The sequence below is a fragment of the Neodiprion pinetum genome, chromosome 2 (genome assembly GCF_021155775.2).
Source record: "Neodiprion pinetum isolate iyNeoPine1 chromosome 2, iyNeoPine1.2, whole genome shotgun sequence".
Lineage (NCBI taxonomy): Eukaryota > Metazoa > Arthropoda > Insecta > Hymenoptera > Diprionidae > Neodiprion > Neodiprion pinetum.
In genome coordinates, this window is record NC_060233.1 from 37275124 (window position 1) to 37301061 (window position 25938).

General features: G+C 38.1%; 4 protein-coding genes across 7 annotated transcripts in view; 2 read left to right on the forward strand and 2 right to left on the reverse strand.

Annotated features, from left to right (window-relative positions):
- Positions 1–18565, reverse strand: part of Ttc26 (tetratricopeptide repeat domain 26) — a 66021-nt gene extending 47456 nt beyond the window's left edge. Inside the window, exons 1-7 of one of the 4 annotated variants that reach the window (XM_046610045.2) lie at positions 18410–18565; positions 17716–18242; positions 17106–17208; positions 16817–17026; positions 16307–16613; positions 15456–15696; positions 12032–14845 (exon numbers count right to left, since the gene is read on the reverse strand). In XM_046610045.2, coding sequence (XP_046466001.1) covers positions 14734–14845; positions 15456–15696; positions 16307–16613; positions 16817–17026; positions 17106–17208; positions 17716–18242; positions 18410–18412 — 1503 coding nt within the window. In that variant the 5' untranslated portion in view covers positions 18413–18565 and the 3' untranslated portion in view covers positions 12032–14733. Of the gene's footprint in view, positions 1–9570; positions 10555–12031; positions 14846–15455; positions 15697–16306; positions 16614–16816; positions 17027–17105; positions 17356–17715; positions 18243–18409 lie in introns of those variants that run through there. The other 3 variants (XM_046610043.2, XM_046610044.2, XM_046610048.2) reach the window with 3 other exon arrangements.
- A 252-nt stretch (positions 18566–18817) lies between these two features.
- On the forward strand, positions 18818–20295 carry RpL14 (ribosomal protein L14). The gene is made up of 4 exons (XM_046610057.2): positions 18818–18869; positions 19275–19376; positions 19690–19884; positions 20073–20295. The coding sequence occupies exons 1-4, from the start codon at positions 18867–18869 to the stop codon at positions 20253–20255; spliced, it is 483 nt and encodes a 160-aa protein (XP_046466013.1). The 5' UTR covers positions 18818–18866; the 3' UTR covers positions 20256–20295.
- Positions 20296–20386: 91 nt separating this feature from the next.
- LOC124211226 (uncharacterized) lies at positions 20387–21683 on the forward strand. Its single transcript, XM_046610063.2, has 3 exons — positions 20387–20603; positions 20672–20836; positions 20928–21683. Exons 1-3 carry the CDS (start codon positions 20492–20494, stop codon positions 21233–21235), a joined length of 585 nt encoding a protein of 194 aa, XP_046466019.1. The 5' UTR covers positions 20387–20491; the 3' UTR covers positions 21236–21683.
- On the reverse strand, positions 21311–24916 carry nbs (nibrin). The gene is made up of 10 exons (XM_046610036.2): positions 24723–24916; positions 24491–24627; positions 24195–24355; positions 23947–24106; positions 23602–23854; positions 23399–23533; positions 22608–23318; positions 22056–22501; positions 21794–21889; positions 21311–21688 (listed from the first exon to the last, which is right to left on the reverse strand). Exons 1-10 carry the CDS (start codon positions 24745–24747, stop codon positions 21512–21514), a joined length of 2301 nt encoding a protein of 766 aa, XP_046465992.1. The 5' UTR covers positions 24748–24916; the 3' UTR covers positions 21311–21511.
- Positions 24917–25938: the final 1022 nt, after the last annotated feature.

Consider the following 25938-nt stretch of genomic DNA (forward strand, 5'->3'; position numbering starts at 1 on the left):
CAAAAATACCCAACGTTTTCACTACACTAAGCAGAGAGATGTAATTTGACGTGAGTGAAAAATTAGCTGAGCCATATAATACAAAGTCTAGCAATTAGTATAATGCAAGGTTTTGCTATCGTCGACCTACTTTTTTCCTGAGAAAATTCACTGAAATAAAACAGCCATCTATGTGTTGTCAGATAACCTAATAATAATAATAACGTAAATATCGTTATAAATCGACGCCATGTTGATTTGAATGTAGTCCATTGACAAGCTAAAATATGTGCAAATTATTCCGTCGCAACGGACAGCAAAACTGTTCTTTTGTTTATCTTACTTTGTTGCTTCCTTCGCACAGATCAATATGAAATGATTTGATGTATTCGAAATGACTGCGTGTATGTTCTTAATTATTGAACTGACTCTGTGAAAATAGTTACAAATACTTTTTATTCGCGGCATAATTATTGCATTTTATTACAATATTATAATATCAATATTTGTTTCGATTAAATTTGATAAAATACGTGAAAACATTAAAATTTAAGCCGTTTTTAATGAAAGACCTCAAACACGGCGCTACAGGTTGCAGAAATTGGCGGTTAATAAATTGACCGCAGATAATGTCGGGTCTCGTTTTGAGCGTTGATAAAGCTTCGCAAATAAAATTGGCAAAAAATAGTGTATAATGTGGATCGCATAAAAATAATTGGACGACGAGTACGTGGGCTACACATTTTACAAGCATAGGTTAGCCACAACCTAGCTGCGCAAGCGACGTTCTGCGTTCTCCCGAGTTATTTCACCGGGTTCCGCGAATCCTGGCCATTATTTTTTTTTACCCCTCGTGAGATTTCAATTACCGTTGGGAAGCTGGAGAAGCAGAAGCCCTCCAAACAAGGTGAAATTTCCGGAACGCGTCGTACCAAGAATTTGGAAGTTAAAATCTCATTTCGAGACTCAAGTCGTAACGTCATTAATTTCTTCTTATTTTGCTGCTTCTTCGTCTCACTCTTCTTCTTCTTCCTCTTTTTACTCCGTGCGTCTTTGGTTTTTCTTTTTTTTTAATTCTTTTTATTGCTGTTGTTTTTCTCTCTAAATTTTCTCCTCTACTTCGTACTTAATCTCCGCCTCTTTCAACAGACACCCGATCTGATCTTCTCGCGCGTCGATTTACCTTTCTCTGGTTGTTGCCACCCGATACGGTACCCGTATTGATTACAGAGAGAACAATCGCGGTACGTGTAAGACAGGAAATTACCTGAGATTTTGCCATCGTGTTAAACTGACTGGGGATATTTGACCTGAAGACGTATAATCATCGGGGGGGGGGCAACAACTAGAAATATTAATATCGAAATTTAAGTAACAATTCTACTTTCTTCCTCAGCTGATTTGTAATGAGAATTTTTAAATAAAATTACGTTATAAGTTTTTTCTATCCGCATGTCCATCGTATCACTCTTCATCCACCGCACTTGATACCGTTTATCAATTAACGAACTGTAACAGGATTTCCATGTAGGTATCTAATTTCCCCTAAACGAAAAAAGGTTCTCGAGATTTACCGATTTCACAGATTCTTTTGTCCAATTTGAAAGTGACAGTAAGATTGGCAACGTGAATTTCATATTTGCTACGAATCTCACGACTGATGTGACGTAATACCTACAGATAATATAATTATAATGTCTGCGAAACAAATGCAGAAAAATTTTTATTTTTTTTTTCTCTTCAACCAGGTTCAATGAAACATTCCAGTCTTATCGACACGATGCATTGTAAACGAATATCTCTACCATATCTACACCTGTGTCAACGGCTTTATTGAATTCGAAATATTATCGTTTCTCAAGGTGAACGGTCTTACTGGTGGAAAATTTTTCACGCAAATATATGTACGATGACCTTACGCAAGTGCAAATATGGAGGCAAAGATAAAGGTGTTTGCTTGAACACAGACGTACGCGGACCTGTATGTGTATATGAATATAATTTTTTATCGTTATCTGGATTATTTTTATTATTATTTTATACCCGCTCGTTCTCTGGAAACAATTATATCGGAGTCCGGGGAATGATTATTTATACATTATACTTTAACGTATATATCACGCGCAGGCAAACTGTTAATTAATTGCGTGTAATCTTACCGACTGGGCAATTTCTGTCGTCGCTATATAAAATTAACAAACTTTCCTGGGAATAGTGATAAGTGTATTTAAACACGCCACACATGCGCACCGCGGAGTACATTAAATTTTAAATGTACGATACAGATACGTCCATCATTTCGCAAAATATTCTGCGACGTGTAACGCATGTTCACACGTAACGCCTTTGTAAATATAGTTTCTGGTGTTAATATCGATCAAGGTGACCCGGAGCCCGATGATCTATCCACTGCAGAAAGCGACAGACGTCGACTCTATTTGTCTTAAAATATTCACAGGTTGAATGTGACGGTATTATTATTGCAGACCTATAGCTGTCTGCAAAATGGGCAAGCCTTGGGGCAATTTTACATCCAACAATAAAAATTGCGTCATTTTTCATGCGACAATCGACGAAATATTTCTGGTGCTTGATTGGCTTCGTTATCTTATTCGTATACCGATTGTGAGATGGCTATAACGCTCTGTCAGTTTCAATGAGAGACTCGGATAATATCCCGTATTACGTGTACGCAAGTAGACATATGGATTATCTAAATAGCTGCAGGTAAACGGTAAATAAAAATGTACGATCGTTTGAAGGATACAATCGACCAGTACACTCGTTAAAGAGATGCTCTGATCCATTTCCACGTTGTCTTACATACCTATATATGTATATCTCCAAATATCGAAACCAATTAGATACACAATTCTGAACAAAAACACTCCAATACATTTTCATTCAACGCAGAAATAAAGAAACCGCACGGATTGCAAGAATTTGCTATTGCGATATGGTAGGATTCATGCCTTTTTTTTGTCTGCTTTAAGGGAAATATGTTGAAGCGTTTTAGTTCAGAATTGCGTGTAAAATGGGACTGTATAGCCTTTTTTCGCGGTTGCGATACGTGGAGTTATATATTTGGATATAAATACGTTAACGTCGAAATCGACCAGAGCACCCCCTTAAATAATTCCCGGTAGAAGAAAGGAGGAGAATCTTTTACCGAAGTTGTTTTTATCGAAGACTATTCGATCAAGTGAGCAAATAAAGCGCCAGAGGAAAATAGACGGAGAAAAAACGTTTGAAAACAAATACCGCGAAACTTTCTACGGGCGTGTAATATCAACACAGGGTTAATAGCGTTGCTTCGTTGCGTGATCCATCTTAATTTTCAACCCTTGGAACTCATTGTTCGCACGATAATAATCGATAACAAACGACGTTGATATCGAAGGGAAACAAATAGTCGTACGTACGACTTGAGTTTTCCTTAATACATCTTGGAAACTTGCACGTGAAACGAATTGATAAACGAACAGAATTCGACAGAGTGAATTACACTTCGACTTTCATTCTTATATGGATATGTAGGCGTATACGTGACGAGACGCGCGCTTTTACCCAGCAGTTTAAAAGGTGCGATATTTGACGAAAAGCTACAAAAAAGGGAATTTGTAACTATTACTATTCGGAGATGTTCATTTTTTCGTCTCGTAAAATTCAACGTTATTCTTTACATCCCCAGCTAGCGTTAACGAGGCTACAAATCTGACCCAGATTTTGCGAACTGACTCTATTTTCACGTTTCCGCGTATTGAAGGAGGAGGGTCCGCATTTGCGACTCCGGTTTGCCCGACGTAATCACGTCATTACATACAGCCGAGTTTATTTGGATGTAGGATCTCCTCTCCGCGTGCAGATCTTGGCAAGCCTTCAAGATATAGGTAAGCAATATACGATGCGGCAGAACGAGTACCTTTGAGATATCGGAAATCGCAATATACGCTCAAGTACAGGCAAGTCAGTGTGTGCGTGCAACAATGCGAAACGTGTTTGTTACAGAGACGTAGGCACGCGTGCAGCGGACTATTGAAGTCACGGAGTTGGATTCGAGAATCCGCGGAAGACTTTTGCGCATCGGAAAGAGCTGTGGGTACGGCTTTAGATTTCCTCGAAGTGTTTACTAGACCATTATGATCAGATCCGCGCGCATAGGTTTCTCAGAAGTTAATATACTGCGATGTAGGTACGTATGTTGGTTAAATTACTTGACGGGGAAAATTAGACGCATGCTTATATTGTACACGCTTCTACGCAACCGTGGTTCGATCGTCATACGTAAGTATACCTCGATATCAAAGAGATGAGATACCGTCTTTTTTATTATAAATTTAAAGAATTTTTTAATTTAGATAGTCGAAGAATGAAGAACCGAAACTATAGAAAAGTCAGAATTAGAATGCCAAAATTTGTCTCAATAATATAGAATTGTATACGGATTATTCATTTTGCCGTTGTATGTTTGTATATTTTATCTTTTTGTACCAAGTGGATACGAAAAATTGAAAATTAGAAATTCGAACTAGAAAAAGACGAAAAAAAAATTATTCGTGTAATTATATACATGTACATATATCCCTGAATCCTAGATCGCGATTAGGTCTGTGAAATTAAGATCGACAATTTCGCAACCGATTACTACGATATTCGAAACTGATCGGTATCAGAACGCTTAAACGACCGATAAAACACTCTCCAGCATAAGTGTTACTCTGTTCGGTTACAAACAATGCCTGCTATTTTCAGGTCTTGGCACGGTGCGCAAAATTATATATTCTGGCTGTGTGTATTTCGCATCGACTAAGCATTTGAAAAATTTACAAATTTCTACCACCCAAGCTCAGTGACCGAACCTAGGTTCGTCCACCTTGCTGTCAAACGTTATTATATCAGCTTACGAATTATTTCTAACCAGTGGAAAATGAATGAAATTCTGTAATGAATTATTTTTTTTTCAATCAGAGTAATTTGATAAAAGATGTGACAGTATCATGAAGTATGTTTGTGTCGTGGAAATTAATTAGTAGTTATGCTTCATCGTTTCAAAGTGAAGAGAGATCAATTATACGTGTACTGTTAAGATCAAAAGCGATTGCCGGAAGTAATTGGAAGTATGTAATTGGAAATTATCGGAAATTCCGGAAGCTTGCATTGGGAGTTATTTTTAATCACGTTGATTCGCAAAAATAAAATGTAAGCGGGGAAATTTTGAATAATAATTACCCAATTGGGGGCTTCCATGACTTACTGCAATATTACACTTTATTCATTATCAGATTGAAAAATATTTGTAACGTATCTGATTATAACAAATACTTGTAGAACTAAGAATTTACCGACTGCCTTGATAAAGAGTTCAAAGAATATTAAAACAATGCTGTTGTCAGTAATCAGCTTTAAATTTTTTCAAACAAAGGGGGTCAATAATGATAAGGAGTGAAAAAATCCCAATTTTCACTTTACGTTATTTATGGAAGTCCCCATTAGGTTATACAAACCGAATGTAGATTCAACAAAAGTTCCCGGTTAACAAGATTTCCAATAAAATATCTACGCATATAACATATCAATAATAATATAACATTGTCGCAAAAGTCAGCGATATAATTGAGCTCTGTACATCGTAACCTCTGATCGCCAGTAAAAAAAAAAGTGTCTGAATGGGGGCACACGGGAAGCTTAAACTCGCACACGCATTTACACGTACGCATACTTGCCGTTTAAATATTCAACACTTTTAGAGGAATTTGCGAACGTTGCAGAACGCAAGAATATTGTGAGGAATTTTTTTCAACAAAACTTTATTTCCCACAGATACTTATCTCAGGGTCTAGACTCAACCGCGGGATTGCCGAGCAAGCATATCCTCGTTAATTCCGATCGGTCCCATGTGTATAATTATGCACCGAAATTATTTTTACGAACCTGCGTTATAGCCAACTCGAATAATCTCTACATCTCAAATTAATTTCCCCGAACTTCAACTGCCAATGTAGTAAACCGTTTTTACATTATACGGTACGATTGAATTTGCAATCTTAAAGTCGAAGAATGTGTAATTTGGAGAAAAAATACACAAAAGAATAAATAAATACATATAACATGCACGTACACCACTCTTGCAAAATTTAAGATCGTTTGACGTGATCAAGCTCAGCTGCAGCAAACAAATTTTACACAGTCCCGTGAAGGATTCTGGCACCCGACGTGCTACTTGGAATTTGAATTTTTTTCTTTTATTTAATGTTACTTTATTTTTCTTTGTAGCACATGGATACAGCACAAATAATTACAACTAAGCGTGTACCAAGAATAAAATGTTCGTAGACACCTAACGCGCAGTTATAATTTGTAAGCTACATGGCTCATCAATCATAATTTTTTTAAATCAACGTACAGTAAATACGTTCATGCTAGGTCAGTGTACTTATACAGTAATCTTTGCTCTTCATATTCTTTCGGTAATAAAATTTGACGTCGATAATTCTTTGTTTTTTTTTTTCTTTCACCTGCACCTTAATCGCAGGCAAGTTATTACTTCAGGTATAACATACTTCCGCCAATTATGCACACAACGATACGTATGAACGACTCCAATCACCGGAAACTGCGGTTTCGTTACCCCAGCTTTTGCATAATTGTAATCAATTCCGCGTGGATTTGCATAGGCGGAAAATTAGCCATTAGCTTGTTTTGAAACAGTATACATAATAATCCTATACACATATCAGTTGTTTATGACGTGATAATCCATTTAGGACTTAACAGCACTGGAACAATGATCAATAATTATGAGCCTATCTCGAGTTGTAGAAGCGTAGATCGTTGTCGATAATTAATGAAAGATGATAAACCGATTTGATATACTAATAGGTAGAAATAAAGATGTTATCTGCTCGTAAGCGAGAATGTGCGAAAAATTTCCCGCTAAATTACGCGGAATTTATACGCGTTGCCGGAAGTGTGATAATTCTCAGCTACGGTTTTCTCCACCCGGTAAACAGAGATTAACCGCAATTTGTTGTCCCGCGAATTAAAATAAAAAAAATGTTATCGACGCGGTTTATTGCTTTTTCTTTTTTTTTTTTAGACCGGTAATAACGTGGATGATAATTAGTATATTCGCGAATTGTTTTTTGTTTCCGGGAGATATTGTAGAATAAAATGCGTGCTGATTGTCAATTCAAAGATCAGTTCCCAAGATACGATCGCGTTTAATATTTCATACGTTATTCCGTGGGTGAAACAGGATTTAGCATCAGCAGAATTACGTTTGCGGAATAGCCAGGCGTATGACAGAGAATTGCGGAAAAATAAAACTGGCATTAAGTAATATGCGCACTGCAGGAATGCGGCACTGCATGCGTAGAGCAGTTTGATCGAAAACGTGGAAGCGACCTTGGATCGCGGTTTGCGAATTGAAATTGTGCGATTCGAGGAAATCCGCGAGTATCGCAGTAACGGGCAACGCTTTCGAACAAGATTGCGCTGTTATTCTTAGAGAAAGTTCCGTTTCCGAATTTAGAGATGTCCGACCTTTTTATAGCATTTACAACGAGCCGTGTATCAAGGCCGACATGCGAATACCGCATACACAAATTTGTAAGGACGATCGGCTACGTAATTTACATAAAAATGTAAAGATTCTCCGAAATCATTCTGGTATGTGTCCTTGCCTGGACAATTTTTCAACGGGAGTATAAAAAGTATACCTACAATATTTACATGCAAAATTGATGAAATAAAAACGTAATGAGACAAAGCTTTAAATATATTGTCGCCAACTAAAGCTAATCCGATTATATGCGACTGTAAAAGTTCCTGCGACGGAGGAGAAAATGTTAAAACACTGAAATTCAATTATAAACACCTCGTTACTACAGATCGTCTGGGTCAAATTGTGATTAAGAATAATGTATTTCTTGTTTAATCAAAAGTTTAATATTGGTAATTTACAAAGAATTCATTCATTCGGTAATTCAAAAGATTGTAGAATAACGTGATACAATTCTGACGTTCTTGGCAACAAGTTTTTTGCGACTGAAATTCAGTGTCGAAGCGTTTCTTTCTGGATCACAGAAGAATCTCGTAAAATCAGACTCAACTCGATCAATTTCGGTTGTCCTGTTTAACTTTTGTTTTCTTATTTTTTGGATTCGACCCGGCTATACGTACCATAAATCCTTAACCCTTTCAATCACGCAATTCAGGTACCTGGGAATGCAAAAAAATTCAGGATTTTGCATGAAATATAATGAAAAAATGCCAAAAAAAGGTTGCCACTACAGTGGCTTCTGTAACTGAAAGGGTTAAAGCGCACTCATGCGATTGAGGATTGTGTACGTATACGTATACAAATACGTGTATGAGAAGACCGTCGTTTCTGCCTCTGCGATCCTGTGACCGTCTAGACTGTACGATAATAAATAAAAACAAATACTAAGAAATCCGATCGACGGTTGGCCAAATGTGCGGCGCAGTATATTTTCTGCGCAAATAGGTATACCTATGAGGGTGTGTAAATATGCGGCGTTGCAGAGGAGGCGTCGATTGGCAAAAGGCAAAAGTTGAAAGGAAAAAACCAAAAAAACACGAACGCGTTGTGCAGACCTACGCAATTGTAATGGCAAAATCGTTGGCGCCACTTGTACATATTTTTAGCAACACCTGTCTCAGTTTTCCACCAACGGCTAAATATGTCGTCAAGCCTGTTCGTAAACATCTCGACGCGTTTCATCGTCGACGTCACGGAGCAACGGATAAAAGGAACGGGGGAGCCAAAGTGAAAATAGCGTTTTGACGGCCAGTGATGCTCGCGTGACGTCAAGAAGTCACGTAGACACGCCGGATAGGCAGTTCGTGGAATATTTAAAACTGTTTTGCACCGCTGTTTTCAATTTTCATTATTTCCATTTCTCATACTCCTCTTCTCCTTCGTATTAATCTTCTTTTTCGTCAATTTCGCTGCAGTGACGCCATCGCGCGTCATCGATACAACATTAATAATAATAATAATAATATATTATTATTATTTATTATTATTATTTCTCAAGAAGCAGAGACACTTTAGCGTCGCTCGTCGTCCATACCAGAACACCGCTTTACTCATCTCGAAGGAACGCGAGCGTCTGGCAGCCTCGGTCTTTGTTCGACGTTTGAAAATCGTACTCGAAGAATTGTTTTCAGGCTGTTTTCACCCGACAGCTAACATCAACTTCTCCGAAGCCGCATAATTCAACTTTCGGATTATGGGCAACCTTACGAGCTCAGCTCGCCCACGATCAACCTCCGTGAATCATTTCTCGAAATAAACTTTCCACCTTCCTAAAATAGCATTCGACGATCAACGCTACACGAAACCCGTGACTTCTTATGTGCTAATCTAGTTCCGAGTCTTGCTCAGTGGGTCACGTGTACATGCGACGTATTATGTACACGTGCGTACGTGTGTGTGCTTCGCAGAGTTCTTCCGCAAGATTGTAACCGTGGTATAATATCGAGCTATTTATAGCCGTTGAATGTAAGAAGAGTAAAATAAAAATCTTGATTAATGCGTGTCACACATACAGCAAGTACAATACTTACCAGTTTTTGTCGGCTTGCGCCTGGTACAGTAACTCGATAAAATTTTTGCAAAATTCTCAAGGTCTTCGATCCTTGTTGGAACAGCTTTTTGTACACCAGATACAGCGACGAGTAGTATTTGGGAATGCCCAGAAGCAATCAACCTCGGGTGAAATAATCCAACAGGAACTTTCTGCTACGTTCGTTCGTTCGTTCGTTTAGCAAAATATCGCACAGCGAAAGTGTTTCACGACACACCAAATACGGTGCGACCATTATACGCGTGTAACACTTGCAGCGAGGTGAACAACTTCTCGGAGCTTTGTGCCCCGTTAGTTACTCGAAACTCGAGAGTTTCGTTACTTTTACCGCGATACGCGATGGTATCAAAACAATTTTGCGCTATTCCGCGAATTGTTCTTCTTACTAATAAATCGATTCCGTCGTTGATTAATATCTTTGAAAAATACCGAGCAAGCGATTGTTCGCGAAATTGAACGTCGATGGAATCGTGGAAAAGTTCGTCTTACATTGCTTCGGAATTTTGAAAAGCCCGGCGCGTCACTTCTGAAGTTAGAAAACCGTTATTTGGAACGAACCGAAAATACGGACGTGAAGTTTGCGGAACGAATTCCGCATTTAAGAATGGAACGTCGAAAGAATAACGTCGAAAAATACGTTGGCGTTTATTCGGAAGTTTGATCGATCATTCGGTAATCAAGTTTCGTTGTCCCCGTTATTTGCGTTCTTCGCTGATTGTGTCATGCCTGCCTTTCATTCCCTTCCGCTGAATTCCGAGACAATTCATTCTCGCTAACGTGCAACTAGTTGGGCAAATTGTGCAATTTTCCAGAACACGCAACGCGCTCACGAATGCTTCCTGCATTATACGCGCACATTGTCCATATGCAAAGGTATGCGTAGGTAGGTACGTACATAAATACACGCCTGTCCGTATTGTTTGTATACCTGAGCGAGCGAAGAGCGCGGAAATGTCAGCTCCGGTTCAGATCGGATGTCAGACTGAACTGAAATTCCGTTCCGCCGAGATCAAAACCGACGGATTTTCACACGGGTTGTTCGCAGCTCTGTTTCTCGCTTATTTACGTTATCTGTACCCCGCACGGTTGGAGTATTGAAATTCAAAGAACTCGGCAAGGGATCCTCTTCACGATCTTAATGGGGTATTCGATCTCCTACACCGAAACCCTGATTTATACTTTCTTCAAGAAGAAATATCTTTTCCCGGTCAAAGAAAAAAGGCACTTATTGACTCTGCGCCGCAGATGTTCCACGGGTCGCTTTATCTCCTCAGGAATGCGACATCTTGGAGTATTTCTGCCGAAGTTGGCGCGATAAGCGGATTAAAGTGTTACCTTCGGAACGAGTGCGAAGCATCTTGACAAAATTCATGAAAAATTATCAGATCTTGGTATCACAACAACGCAAGACAACGGGACACGAGAATTGGAACAAACTAGAACTACCCTGGCGCCGAGTAGGCGCCGTATCTACGTTATTTGGTTTAACGGTTACGAGACTGTGACATCGTTTCAGGAAATGACGATAAGTCATAATTGAATTCCGACAAATATGTCCAGAACCATTTCGCGGTAAAGGTTGCACATCCAGTCGGGGTTGGATATAAGTTGAAAATTTTCTGCATTAGTCACTCCGATTGTACACACGGTATACGAACCGTAGGAACGTGACGTACGCAAAACGTGTGTGAGATACCTGCGGGTATGGTATTGGTACGTATACCGTAACCCGAATGTGATCATCGACGTCGAGAGATTAGTCATTGTTGCGGTGCACAGAAAGCACCCGCAGGCCGTGTTAAAGACGATAATAATATACTCGGGATTTTCAGCCGGCTTAGTTATATTCTGTATTATTATGTAGTGGTAAAACATAACCGATAAGACCGTGACGTGTGTTGCGGATAAAAACCGAGCACTCCGCGGTGCCGCGCATTTGCCATATCCGTGTCGAGTGTTACTACTGCAGCTACGTGTTACACGCAATTACGGTCATCGATGACGATGGTGTTTGAAGATGGGGAAGGAACTTTGAAGGAAAGAACGATAGTCGAACGAACGATAAACGCGGGCTTTGCACCGTGCGTTGAGTGACGATTAAATACCTAATAAATCTCGTTAAACTTTCGTTCTTAACAGTCTCTAATTTCATTCGCGAGGTTAAAAATTCACGCGTCCTCTTATGGTATGAATTAAAGAATCCCTGTACTGATTTGTAAAACTTACACCCCGTTTCAGTGAAAATTTAACCAACAACTGTCCGTCGACTGGAACTTTTTATATTCGTACCCGCGAGCTATAATCAGAAACTCTTGAGAGGATACAGTAAACGACTTTAGGACTTTTGCAGTTGTGTATGCCGTAGTGCGGACTTAAACGAGTATAAGAAGTATACAATTCGAGCCTGATTTATATTTAGTAAGGCATGTTAAATTATAAATACAGGACATTTTCTACGTACTTCTTTATTTTACGGTTTTAATGTCGTGGATGTGCGAGTTAAACAACCACAAAATGATCGATTTATCGATCGAGTTGTCGTTCACCGACTTTCGCTTTAAATTGAAACAGGGTTTTACTCAATTTTTATAAAACCTTGTACAAAGGTATGGAATATACTTCCACAGTTATACAGTATAAGCTAATGTTGAGTCGCTTTTTTACAGTTTTTTTTTTAAAGCCAATGTTCCGTTTATTGTAGTTTAAAGAATTCTGCTTTTAAACGATTCGCGTCAGCCAGACGCGTCATAAGATTGGCAAACACGACTCGAAAAGGACACGATGTAATTTCACTGCGATATCCTGAACGGTTCTTGAAACGGAAGTTGCGGAGGTACGAGAATAGTATTTCTGGAATATGATGTTCGAAGATAAAATTGTAAATTAGTCACTGGTACACTTTAGCGATTCAAACCTCACGTACTACCAGTAGCTATATACGTATGTATTGTATATCCAGATGTTTCTCTTCCTCAATTTCACCCCCTTTTTCGTACCCTTTTCAGGGATGTAACAACTTAGTACAGTCGGAATGTCAGGTTTTTTTAGGATTACAGGTAGATCACTGCTGTGAGAATGTGATGCGTCCGAGGGAGACGATGATGGTTATTTTCAAGCTGAGGAAAAGGTAATTGTATTCTGTTATTCCAAACAGGAGCCCCTCCCTGCCGACAAAGCGATAGAGATTATCGCGTTATTCTCAGTAAAGGGGACAAAAAGGACGAGGATAGCGGACCGCTGGTCAGGTCTCGTAAATGTAACGAGGAGTATCACGATTCCCTGTAGGCCTGCCTTGGGCCCCGCAACGCTGAACTCTTCTTCGAGGAACTTATCGGACAGAGGTATCACGATGATGGAGGTAGGCACGATACACGGGCCCAACCCTACGCCACGTCAGTTTTTAACATGCATATACATGATGAGCACTTATCCGTCCTGCAGCTCTGGGTATTCATACCTCGGCGGCTTCCTCGTCACATTCTTATTTTATTTTAAGGAAATCGATGATTAAATCGTTTCTTAAAATACAAACGATTCCCTTTAAAAACCCTCTCGCTTTTAGAATGTACCACATACTGCAGTATAATTATATTTCGATATTATACACGGAAACATACATTTTCAGAAGCGGAACTTCTTACACGGTGTAATATGCATGTTACAATAAACAAGTACGCCAGCTCATTTCTTTTTCTCGTTATTACGATATTGCTGTAATTGATTTGAATATTTTTAATATTTTTATTTATATATATACCTATATATTTAATCGAATCTCGGAAGTTTCTTCGTTACAATACCGATATTAATCACGCAGTGTTTGTTCATTTTCCCTATTTCTCGAAGCGTGACTCAGTCTAGTACTGTCAAGTCGCCTTGGAGCGTTCGAAGGCTATGTTTAAAATACCAGCCTATAACCGACGTATCGAGCCCGGAGGAATGCTAAAATTGATCCACGTAGGTATTCCTAGAACGGTGTATAACATGCAGCGCGCGAGACTGCGTCGCGTCTTAGGCCGTCTCACCACCCTCTGCATGCTCAGGATTTTCGAGGCTTCGATTTCGGCTCCAAGACTCATCGTCGGGCGACGAGGGTCGGAGGGTGCACTCCGAGAACCCGATGCATCTTCGAGGCGGGAAGTAGTATAACTGGTTGCAGCATGCGTTTGCACCCCGCGGGCTTTCCGGGAATAAATAACGATTCTGATGCGGGAACGTGTTATTACAAATGATAAATGCCAAAGCCCCGTCCTCCTCGCCTGAGCGATAATGTTCTTCGGCGAAACCACGATGACCTCTGAGAGGAGGGCAGACGTTTGACAGATTTTATATTCGACGTACGTTACGATGATTAACAACGTATTCGTGCGGCATCGGTGTAATGTAGTCGAGATTGATTTCTCGGATACATTGTACACGATGTGAGTATGAGGCACGAGTTATACGTTACATATATGAGTTCGTGGTAGCTGCTGAATGCGAGTTAGTTTCTCACTGTCGCACGAGCGTTGGTTGGGTTGGAAAATTAAAGGAATACATTACGATTGGAATTTAGGTAAAGTGTTACCGAGAAGATATCCGACCGGAAGGTGGCAAATTGTTTACGAGGAAAATTTGCCGCGTAAACAAGGAGGAATGTTCGCGGAGAATAAAAGTAATCGTGTACAACTGTCCGCTTTCAACGTGTCTTCGTAACGAAAAACAACCTTTACGTAAGCCACGTTTCATGGAAAGTACAGGATTGTGGTGAAAATTACTCGTTTCTCTTTTCCATACAGTTGGTATATCTTATTACGTATATCGACGTTTTATAAACAAAGTCACAATGCTTGGACGGACTAGTTTCGTAACTTATATCCCTATAAATATACATACACCATGTATATAATATACAAACACACATACTCACGGGTAATGTAAAGTAATTTCGTATTTTCACGTGCTGCATCGGTATTTTTTTCTAAAATGTCGCATTATATCCGACGATAAACGCGTGATGTGATAAGATGTAAAGCGCAAAATAAGATATTTAACGCAGGGACTGATTTACTTTAGAGAGAAAAAGAATCGTGGCAGCACTTTGCAGATAATTATGCAGGTAACTGACGTGCGTCAGTTTAATTGGAGTTGGACGTTCGATTCCTTAGAAGTTTATCCTGTTGTCTTTACCCCACTTTCGCATAACTCGCGATATCTGTTCTACCTGTGAGTTATTCGTGTTTCTTAGCAGCTGAATTACGTCCGGCAACAGTTCTCTGCACACGAGAATAAATAACTGTTATAGACACGCATATTCATACGATGCCGTTGTTTGAATCAGAGTCATTGTAATCTGTCACTTTGTAGATTAGATCATTTGTACAACGTTTTATACGCTAATTCGTCCTTCCACATAAAAAATACTACGATACATCAAATTTTCTCTTTCACACTTGAATCTCTTGATCACACACTGGCTATGATTAGTAAATTGTAAAACTATACAGAATCATTGGGAAATGCAATTCTGTCATCTTGAATTTTTGACAATGATCTTGAAAAAAATCAGCGATGTAAAATCGATTTAGGTGAAACTTTTTTTCGTACTAAGTGAAGCTTTCGAAGTACAGGAAAACAATGTTAGAGATTAAGGATTACCGCGTCAAGGATAATATTTCCGTCAAATTATGAATTCTTGGTAACATTTTGAGTGTTATTGTTTCCGATTATTGCTAAATTCTAGATTGCAAACAAGATTCTCGGAATTTTTCTAGATAGTGACGAACCTAATAACGATTTCTCAAGAACACAATTCTTCAATTACCACAATTCTTCCTCCTTTGCCTTCTTCCTATGACTGATTATTTTTCTTCTTAATGTACTTACTTTGGCTGTTTTCCTGCCACAATGTACTGAAAGGTCCCGCAGCATGCTCCTCTTTTGCCTTCCCAGTGCTCAGGGCTTGGATCCATTCTCTCCAGCATATCGAATGCTTTAGCTGCATGCCAAAACTCCCCCACTTTGTAGCAGGTATTTGCAATTAATAGCAAAAGGTTGAAAGATTCATTCGATGTTTCCATTTTTAGGTAGAGCTCCCAGGCTAACTGAGCTTTTTTGTTCATTATGTCTGAATATACATAACATGATGTTATTGTTCAATATTATTGACGGAGAGTTTAGTTTCGAAATTGAGGCGATGTGATTAGCCTTGATTATACGGATACAGAGCAGTACAATGATTTTCTGGGTAGTTAATTAAAGTGATAATGATTTCCCGAAACCAGTCATTAATAGAAGAATTTCATTAGCAAAGGCTTCGTATGTCACAAATATATATATTGTGTGACAGCAAATATAAGGCTGGATTTTACAGAGAGCAAAATGCGGCCGCGGTATTTTGCTACCTAGTTCTAGACCAATAGGAATGCCAATGATGGGCCCTGAGCAAGCTAAGACCGTATCATCTATTTTATTGGCATTCCTATTGGTTTAGAACTAGGCAGCAAAATATTGCGGCATCATTTTGCTGCCCGTGAAAATTCCATGAAAATATAGACTAACAGTTTCTTCAGAGATAGCTTTACCGTTCCTTCTAGTTGTGTACACTTATCTGCCGTAAATATAGTTCGACATGAATGTTTTCGAAGATGGCGTTAATGATCATGCCTTGGTATTTAAAGGTGACAAAACACATCTGAAGAAGATACAACATTTGTTTCAAAGAAAGGAATACTTACAACAGTAGGAAAGTAAGCTGATGTAGACGTAGTCATTCTTGTATCTCTCGTTCCGAATCATGAGAAAGGCATCTTCAGCCTCCTTGAAATACCCAGCAGCTGTTTTAGCTTGGCCATAGTTGAAATTGAATACATCTTCATTGAAGTAGTAGCTCTTTATCGAGTGCAGATATACCAAAACTTCTTCGAATTGCCTGAACAGAAAGAAACACGAAGCCATGCACTGACGACCTGGAATTGTGTCACATTCTGACACTGATGATCCGACTAGTTGAAAATACTGCTGGGCTGTCTTTATGTTCTCCCTCTAAAAATATTTCACCCTCAGTTTGACGGTAAATTGAAGGTGAAGAAAACTAAAAATAAATCAAGAAAGTAAAAAACTCACAACCAGCGAAGAAATAAAAATGCAATCGTTAAATAAATAAATAGCACATTTATACGTAACAAATAAAAAATGATATTTTCTAAATATCTTATCGACAGGTTAGATAACGTGCCGAAACTTACAGAGCCTGTTTCTTGACCAATGGCAGCATTGACTACTCCCTTTAGTATATATTCCTGGGGAACGGCTGGTTCAAGGTCTTTAATGAGTTCAAAAGCTTCTCTCACTTCGTTTTGTTTCAAGTAATAAATGACGAGATTTAATCTAGCTTCTGGTATCACATCTACCAAGCTAGGTAATACTTGAAGAGCACCTTCGCCACCTCTGAATACCTGAAACGATGCAGAAATGAGATAATTAAGAAGTAGAATTTTTGAAAATTTTACTCTTTCACTTTCATTAAATACGTACTACTATATTATGCCGTATTAGATCATGCCCAAAGCTGAACGAGCTTGATGTTTGTTCCATAAGTTGTTTCATCTCCGCCTGAGCAGCACTGCCATTGTACAATCTGAAATGATTGCAAGCTTTCAGGTTGATGGCAATTGCGCTGTCTGGATGCTTTTGCAAATAAACTTGAAGAACTTCTTGAGCAACGTCGTAATAGTCCAGCTTGTAGTAGCACAGAGCTACATAGACGTTTAAAGCTAAGTAGTCCCTAATGAAAACATCAGTAAAAACACATTAGTCATTTCATTTTGCAAAGCTATTGATTTTTGAGATTTGCATGGAAATCAAAGGTTCAAATGCGGGACGTAAGGATAGTGGGAATATGGATAGGATACCTGGTATTCTTTAGGAGTTCAGCTATCAAGTATACTTCGGAATCTTTGCCACTTATCGAGGATTTGTTTTTTAAATTAATTGGTTTGCTAGAATAAATAAGTGACTCGTTTCTATTAACCTAATTTTAAAAGCACTCTGGCGATGCTTGATTAGTGAAGTGCGCTTCTTTGCTAATTGTAAGCTTCAGTTTTTAATTGTGTGATGTGAATATTTTCGTTATTTGAAAACGAACCTGTTTTCCAGTAATATTTTCTTGTATATATCAATAGCCTCCTGATAGTGAGCCCTGAGATAATGGATAGAAGCGAGACACAGTTGATCCTCAATAACATCCTCCAGCATTTGGTGGTATTCCATGAGTTTTTTCTCGTCACCCATTTTGTGAGACAGATGAAAAAGAATCCTGATTTTCAAACGGCTGTCAGGAGATTCTTCTACAACGTTTAACGCTTCCGGGTACATACCAAGGTAAAAATAACAACATGCCAAATTTGTAGCGAGATCTACAGAAGTATTCCCTTTCTTTTTCATGTTTTCATATACTTTTGCAGCTCTTTTATAATCACCGAGGTGAAAGGCACAGTAACCAATCCATAAATCTGTGTTTATTGAATTTTGATCATTTCCATTATACTCCAACAACGTCAACGCTCCTGTATAGTCTCGCTTTTCAAGGAAATCCTCCAACTTAGGGATTTCCTTTCTCGAGGTGCTTTTCTTGGTGCCATCCGTAACCACAGGCTTGGCTCTAGATAGTATCTATGAATAAATTTTCATTTTCATGATTTACCATTTATCAAAATTATGCATTGCCTAACCCAGTAGCTGAGCGGTATGTAATGATTTTCCATTTTATACACAAGCGTCGAAAACATGCAACAGACTTATAATATTTATTAAGATTGTTACTGAATATTTGACATTACCATATTTGCTAATCGGGGAATATCGTTGAATATAATATGCTCACTACCTCGTAAAATGTTTCACCGTAAACTATCGCTGCCATATATAAACAAATCATCTACAAACGTCATAAGCTAATCGATGATCAGATTTGAAGCCTTGTCATTGAAATTAACTTCGGCCCCACTTGAGCTCTACTAGCGCTATCTGGCGCTTAACGTACCAACTTTCCCGCCGATACTTGTCAGGATGTTTTTTTTTTTTTTATTATTCTAATTAGCGATTAATGCTAACTTAATGCGGATACATTCTATAAAAACGAAGTTGAAATGATTTCTCCTATATTTATCTTTCCGAGAGGTTGCGGGATTCAGTAATCGTGTGGATTACACAGTCGTAAGCTTGACTACTTTTCTTTGGGCGAATGTCCGGCAAGTTCCCATTTCAGTTTTTCAGGTCTTTCGCTTCCGGTTAACCATGGTAAGCATGCTGTGGCTCTTGTTATAACGTCAGATTTCTCGATAAAAGTATTAAATATTATTTAATTTCCATATTATTGTAACACGAACGTAATCGGGTAAACTGTGAAAATGAATATGTGGACGGAGTGTAAGAGGAGAACAGTTATTTGATGGGAATACAACCTTTTTACAATGCGGCTCATCACCAGCCACATGGCACACGCCACTATTTCATACAAGTTCATCAGCGAATCCAAACGATCTCAACGATAGTTTGGGACCGGTTCAAAAGTCTCGATTAGTCCCAACCCAATTAGCCCAATTCGCGCCAGAAATTTCTCGATTGAAGCTTCAACTCTGTGTAACCGTTTCACATGTTCTCGCACAATTCTTAGTCTTATTTACCATTCATTGTTATTTGCAGCCGTTCAAGAGGTTCGTTGAAACGGGCCGCGTCGCCTATGTCAGCGATGGGCCCCATGAAGGCAAACTTGTCACAATTGTTGACATAATTGATCAAAACAGGGTAAGATTCTCTAATTTATAATTAAATTTTTATTATTGGTGATAAGAACCGAGGTTACATTGAAAGCAAGAAACCGGTTGCTTGATTGAAAGAATTTCAACTAATATTTATGAATAGTATCTTTCAAAATCAAGATGTTCTCATTCTAAAGCTTTGTCTGGTCAACATTCTTAATGATGATCCCAAATTCTTGATAGGAATTGCCGGCTGATACATAATTGAAGATATCACAATTTTCTGAAAACATTCTGATCCACCAAACAATATTGTTATGTGGGAATGGTTGGATCTGAATTTAATCTTGTATTTCCAGGTGTTGGTTGATGGACCGGCTGCAAATATACCCCGTGGTCAGATGCGCCTTAGCCAATTACACCTGACGAAATTCCGTCTACGTTTTCCGTTCACTGGCTCGACTCGTGTTGTACGCAAGGCATGGTCTGATGGAAAAATTGATGAGAAATGGAGCGAGTCCATGTGGGCACAAAAAGTAGAAGCCAAGAAAAAGGTATGGAAGTTTTTTTTTTTAATCTTCGCATGCTAATATCATTTATATGATGAACCTATATTCTTGATAGGAATTGCCGGCTGATACATAAATGAAGCCATTATTTATCTGATTTGATTTAAAATTGATCATCCTTTTGTCACAAATCCAATTCTCCAAATTAAAATGATTTGATAATAACTTCACAGCGGGCTGCCCTCAGTGACTTTGACCGATTCAAGCTGCGCAAAGCTAGACAGGTCAGAAATAAGTTGAGGACACATGCGTTCTTGAAGATTAAGAAAAAGTCGAGGAAAGGAACTAAGGCTGCCGTTACAGCACCTAAACCTGGCGCAAAGAAGCCTGCAGCCAAGAAGCCCGAAAAGAAATAATTGTACAACCTTTCGAAATAAATCCATACCATAAAAAGTATTACCTGTTTAATTATTCCGGAGATTAAATATCCCTTTGAATCAGGTTTTCAAAAACGTCGCAGTTGGCGAATTAAATGTGTGAATACAGTCTGCATTCTATTAACTTAGCAGTTGCCTTTTCATTCCTCATTGCTTTTTTCTATAGTCGTTTGTTTCTGTATAATCAAGAGAAATCTTTATAGGTAACATGTAAAATGCAGTCAAAATCCACTTCTACTGAAAACGGTGAGCCTCTTATGGCAAAGAAGATGGATAAAGTTGTATTTGAACAAATCTGTGATGCAATATTTATGTTGATACCTGAGGGTATGGCATCCCATGATTAATCATGTATGTAACTCCTATTACACATTTATATTATACCCGTTTGGTAGTGCCACGATTGAAGCAGTTGTTCTTGAGCTGGAGTCTGCTTAGTACAGAAGAAAGATCTCAACTAGATTCTAGAGTTTGTACTTGGTATAATCCCAGTCGTCGCCAACTTTATAAACCTCTTCGAGAAGCCCTAATCCGGTGGGAAAATGTTCAGGATACTCAAGGTTTATATCTTTGATTGGCAAAAGAAGCGTAGTTATGACTTCTAATAATATCATGAGCTTCGTGAATTGACTAGTTTAATTTTTTTATCAGGTGCTCCAGGGTGTGAGCCTGGTATGGTGTCGTTTTCTTGCGACCCTCAACTAGAAGAAGAATTAGTTAACGTAATCTGCAGCTTGGAAATGATGTTTGTCAAGAGTAAAGACAGCACAGATGAAATGATGGAGGGCAAAAATATTCAGTATGGAAGAGTGTTGGAAGAAGTATCGCTAAGTGCAAGAGATAGCCCTAGATCGTTAGCTAGTCCAAAAGATCGAACTCCGCACTCGGTTCACAGTTGCGGCCATATCACAGATAGCAAACATTCGGACGACGATCTTAATGGATACTTGACTAATTAAATACGCTGATTTTGCTCAAGTTTCAGATGTGCTCATACAGCTGAAGTGTATGCCTGAAAAAGATTGACTATCGTGTTATCGAGAAAATGATAATAAGTGTTTATTATTTTACTTTCTTTGCAATACACGCGGTTTGTCTACATTATTTTATAAGACAGTTGACGTGTATTTATTTAGATATTGGTACTAAAACTTTGTAATAAAAAATTCAACGATGTTTTATAACCTGTTTACGATGTAGAAGATTTGAATAGAAGAACTTTTTTTTACTTGGGACTACCTCCTTGCCCGCACTTTCTTTTCTCCTTGTTTACTGAAAAGCCTGAAGTCGTCGTTCTCGTCTTCACTCGAGGTCACCTCTTCTTCGCGAACGTTGGTTTTGCTAATAGAGTCGTCTTCAGGCTGATATACATACATATTCTTTATCCTCTCTTTTGGAGTTAAAGTATACATCTAGAAAATGCATGAATTTACTAGGACTCCGATGACACACATTAATTAATCAAAAAAAGAACTTGTGTACAAGGAATATGGCTCATGTCGAGGGTCAAACGGTACCTTGATAAAAGTTTTGTAATTGCCTCTGGCGTTCAGGGAGACATCGATGTCTGTACGAAGCAGAGGTACAACTGTTGATTTACACGTCTCATCCATCTACAATGAAATAAATCCCTTCTATGATGTACAATTGCATGACCTAATATACTATTGGACGTATACGTATATGTAGTAATCTCCGAAAACGGTTTACTATAAATTTTTCAGTTAATATTTCAGTCTAATATGAGTGAGTTGTTGTAATAAAGGTATCATATCTTACAGAGATGTTTTCCTTCTTGCAGAGAACTAAAGGTGCATGGATCATTTCTTCGTTCCTATCCAATACCTCAATTTTAATTTCGGGTTTTTCTTCCTCGGTGGACGAATTGTTGCTAGTCAAGGACATAGAGCGTTTTCTCTTTAGTATGTTTCTGCATTTTGTTTTTTGAAGTTCTTGTTGAAATATATTGTCTTCTTGCAGTGGATTTGTGGTGGTTGGATCTTCGAGTAATTCGAATAATCCTTCATTTTCATTCTTTATAACGTTCCTCTTTTTCCTTGCTCCCTCGTTTACAAACGCAAACATATCGTCATCATCCCTGTCGTTTTGTTTACGCGATTTTCTTGTATCGCTTATGTTGGCTGAGTTGGACATTTTGGTCGCTGCGTCTAATTTTTTACTCCAAGTATTTCCACCCCTTGGATTTTCCTCATTTGATTGCTGATCTGCAGGTGTACATAATTTCATCATGTATGTGTAATTGAATAAAAAAGTTATTACAAAGTTTACCTGCACCGCTTTTGATCTTCCATAGAGAGAAATTCTTTTTACCTTCAAAAACATTATGGGCGGCTTTTTTCCATGACCTATCTTTCGAGGTCAATGGATTGGAAAGAAACTTATCACCAGAGTTTCTTGAGGAACTGTGTGCGTATGTTTCGTGAGTATTTTTCGATTTAGATATGTCTGACAGTTGTGACTTCAGCTGAGGATTAAGACGTCTGCCAACTGTTGGGTTTGTAAGAACCTTAGACTTATTTAGCGCATTGTCAAATTCATTGACTTCATTTTTTTTAGCACTTGTGTCATTACTATCAGACTCATATTCAGATCCTGTTTCATCTATAATTAAATTTCCATCTCTAGATGATTCTTCTGATCCAAAAGTTGGTCTTTCTGTAATTTTTTTGTACCCTCCTAAAAGCTGAGATGAATCTTTTACATTTTCTACATTGGCCTGTTTTGTCACGAACAATAGTTTTCCTTTTCTTGAGTTTTCCGCCTCTTCTATTTGTTCCGAAGATGTAACAGATTCATTGATTATAACGTCCGTTTTGCGAGGAATGGTTGGCAGTATATCTTCCGTGTCAGCTGCTAGAATAGTGCTGGACAGTTGGAAATTTTTGTTTTGCTTACTAACACCTAGCAATCGCTTAAAGTTAAATTTCGGATTACAGTATTTCTCAGTAGAGCAATACAATATTGCAAGCGATATTTCAGATTCCGGAATCAATCTTCGCTTCTTTTTTTGTAAAGCACTTTCTGTAAAAGAAACAATGAGTGGTTACAAATGGAACATTAGAAATGACTTATCGAAGGAAGCCGGTGAAGAGAAAACTTACGAATTTCATCATACGAAGCTTGGGAGATATGCAAAGGCTGTGAAGTGCTATTTTCAAGTTGTAAGACGATAAAATTTTCAGTCGAAAGTTCATTTACATCCCTTTGCTCTTCATCGTACAGTTCCAATTTACCTCCTAGAATATACGACGTATTATAATTACCATGTAAAGAAAAAAGAAACAGATCGATCTCCAATATTTACCTGCACATTGAACTATATCTTTCAGTCCACATTGAGAAGCTGATAAGCATACGAAGCAGAGATTTCTAAACAGAACTTTGCGCCGGGTGTTGGTTTCTAAAGATACGCATTCACTGTTAATCAATCCTTCTTTTATCAAAGGCACATAATTTTTTACCCCTGGTAGCTCTTCCTTTTTCTCCACACTATGAATGACTGCTCGCCAATATGCCATACTAACAATCTGAGTACCAAATGCCAGGGCTTGGACAACCTAGAATATGTTGGAAAATAAGAATCTGTATTGCACAGGCTACTGCGCAAGTTTTGTTCTACATAATGATTTTAAATGCAATACTATCTAACCTGAGCGGTAAGAGTGGCATTTGACACAGTTAGATGCGTGCAATATTCTTGCCATTTTTCAACAATCACGCCATCCAATATTTCAACAATATTTTGTAGTTCTACTTTTTCATCGGAATTTAGAGTCGATGTCGATATTATGAGAGGTATATAGTGGAGCCTGAAATATTAATGAATCGTGTGGTTAAATATACTAAGAGAAATAAGAGACACCTTTTGTGTATGATATACAGGATCTGAATATTTACGTGAATATGTGTTGCTGCAGGCCAAATTTGATTTTGTCTGATGCGCTGAGAATGTGATCCCCTGGGGTAAGTTTGCGCTGTTGATTTTGGCTGCTTAGTACAAAGGTTCCGTATTTGGAGTTAGTATCTTGTACAATTACTGTAGAGCTCGGTTCATTGTTCTGAAATATGAAATGGTGCCGTTAGAAGGATCCGATTATAGATGCAGCAGAAGACAAGCTTTGTCGCATGTTGCAAATGGTTTTAATACTCATTGTAAATGAAAGTCGTGGATAAGTACGTGACCAAAGCACAACCTTGAAATTAACTTTCGGCCTGACAATAACGGTAGCATGAAGTTTACTGATGGAGGCATCGTCTTTGAGAAGAATTTCATACCCTTCCTTTCTGCTAACGATCATCAGTTTGTTCGGTTTTAAATAAATAATATCGCCTAAAAACATAGTTATGGCGCATGATTACATTCCGTCGTTCTGTAGGTTATACAACGACAAAACCAAGTCATATTTTGAAAAGCAAGGGAATTACCTTTAAGGCTCTTTAGGTACCACATAATTGGAAACGGTATTAGCTTACACACGTCACAACATAGACAACTGACACGATACAATGCCGAATCCAACGAATGAACATTTAACAACGGTAAACGCGACGCGACACTGACAAGTCTGACATTTTTATATCCAGAATTTACCGCGCGCTAAACGTACATTAGACCAAGTTCCAATACGTTTCGCAATTCAAACCACGAGATGGCGATGTAAATTCCGCCGTTGTTTCACTGCTATTGATTAGTTCGATATTACGATCGCAGTATATACGTTTTACTATGATACTCATTTGTGGTTCTAATCTGGTTGGACTCGAGGAGTCTAATTAGATTTAAATATTCAATCACGTCGATTTTAAATGACTCTACTCAGTTTCAGACAGTTTGATTTGCGACATATTTTTGTTCAATTGGTCTGAAGGGATTGATGAATTAAGAATTTACCTACGTTGAGTCTAGATAAGCGCAAAAATATTTATTCATAGGATGCAGCTAATAACAATATTACAGTATGCTATCTGCATGGGAAAAAGTTCCCAATTTTTAAATATATTTTCGTAGACAATAAAGTGTAACATATATTATACACAGATAAAGGCATCGCTACAGTCTGTATAGTTTGTGAGAAATATTCAATATCATCTGATATTCAAACCTTTAGTTTACCATTCATGTTTACTTTCTTAAGCAAATATTGTGGAAATATTGCATGAGTTATAACGAAGTTGGTTCACGTTTCAAATTGCAAACAGTGTAATTATTACAATCAAAAAAAAAAAAAAAGATATTAAAATTTTCACGCGCAATGTCAGGCTGTATATATTTTACATCTTTCAGCGAAAAGAACTTTGATCCTGATCATTAACATCGAGCTATACGAAATTTAGACACAACAGCAATCGAGAGAAATGGTCGCTACGGAGAATGCCCTCATTGTCAGATAATATAAATATACGAAAGGCGATGAAATGTGAATATCGTTGATTGACATTACCGGATTTAATAACGTATATAGACGGTTTGCACTATAACCAACTGCTTACAGGCTATAACGTGTATAAATTTTTATCAGGCAGTTTTATAAAACATGGAAGTATATCAGAATTTGTTAATTCGTTATTTCATCATTTCTATTTTTAGTTATTTTTCGTAGCAACGTTATCGAATGTTAGCGTCATTATTTAATCTTAGAGA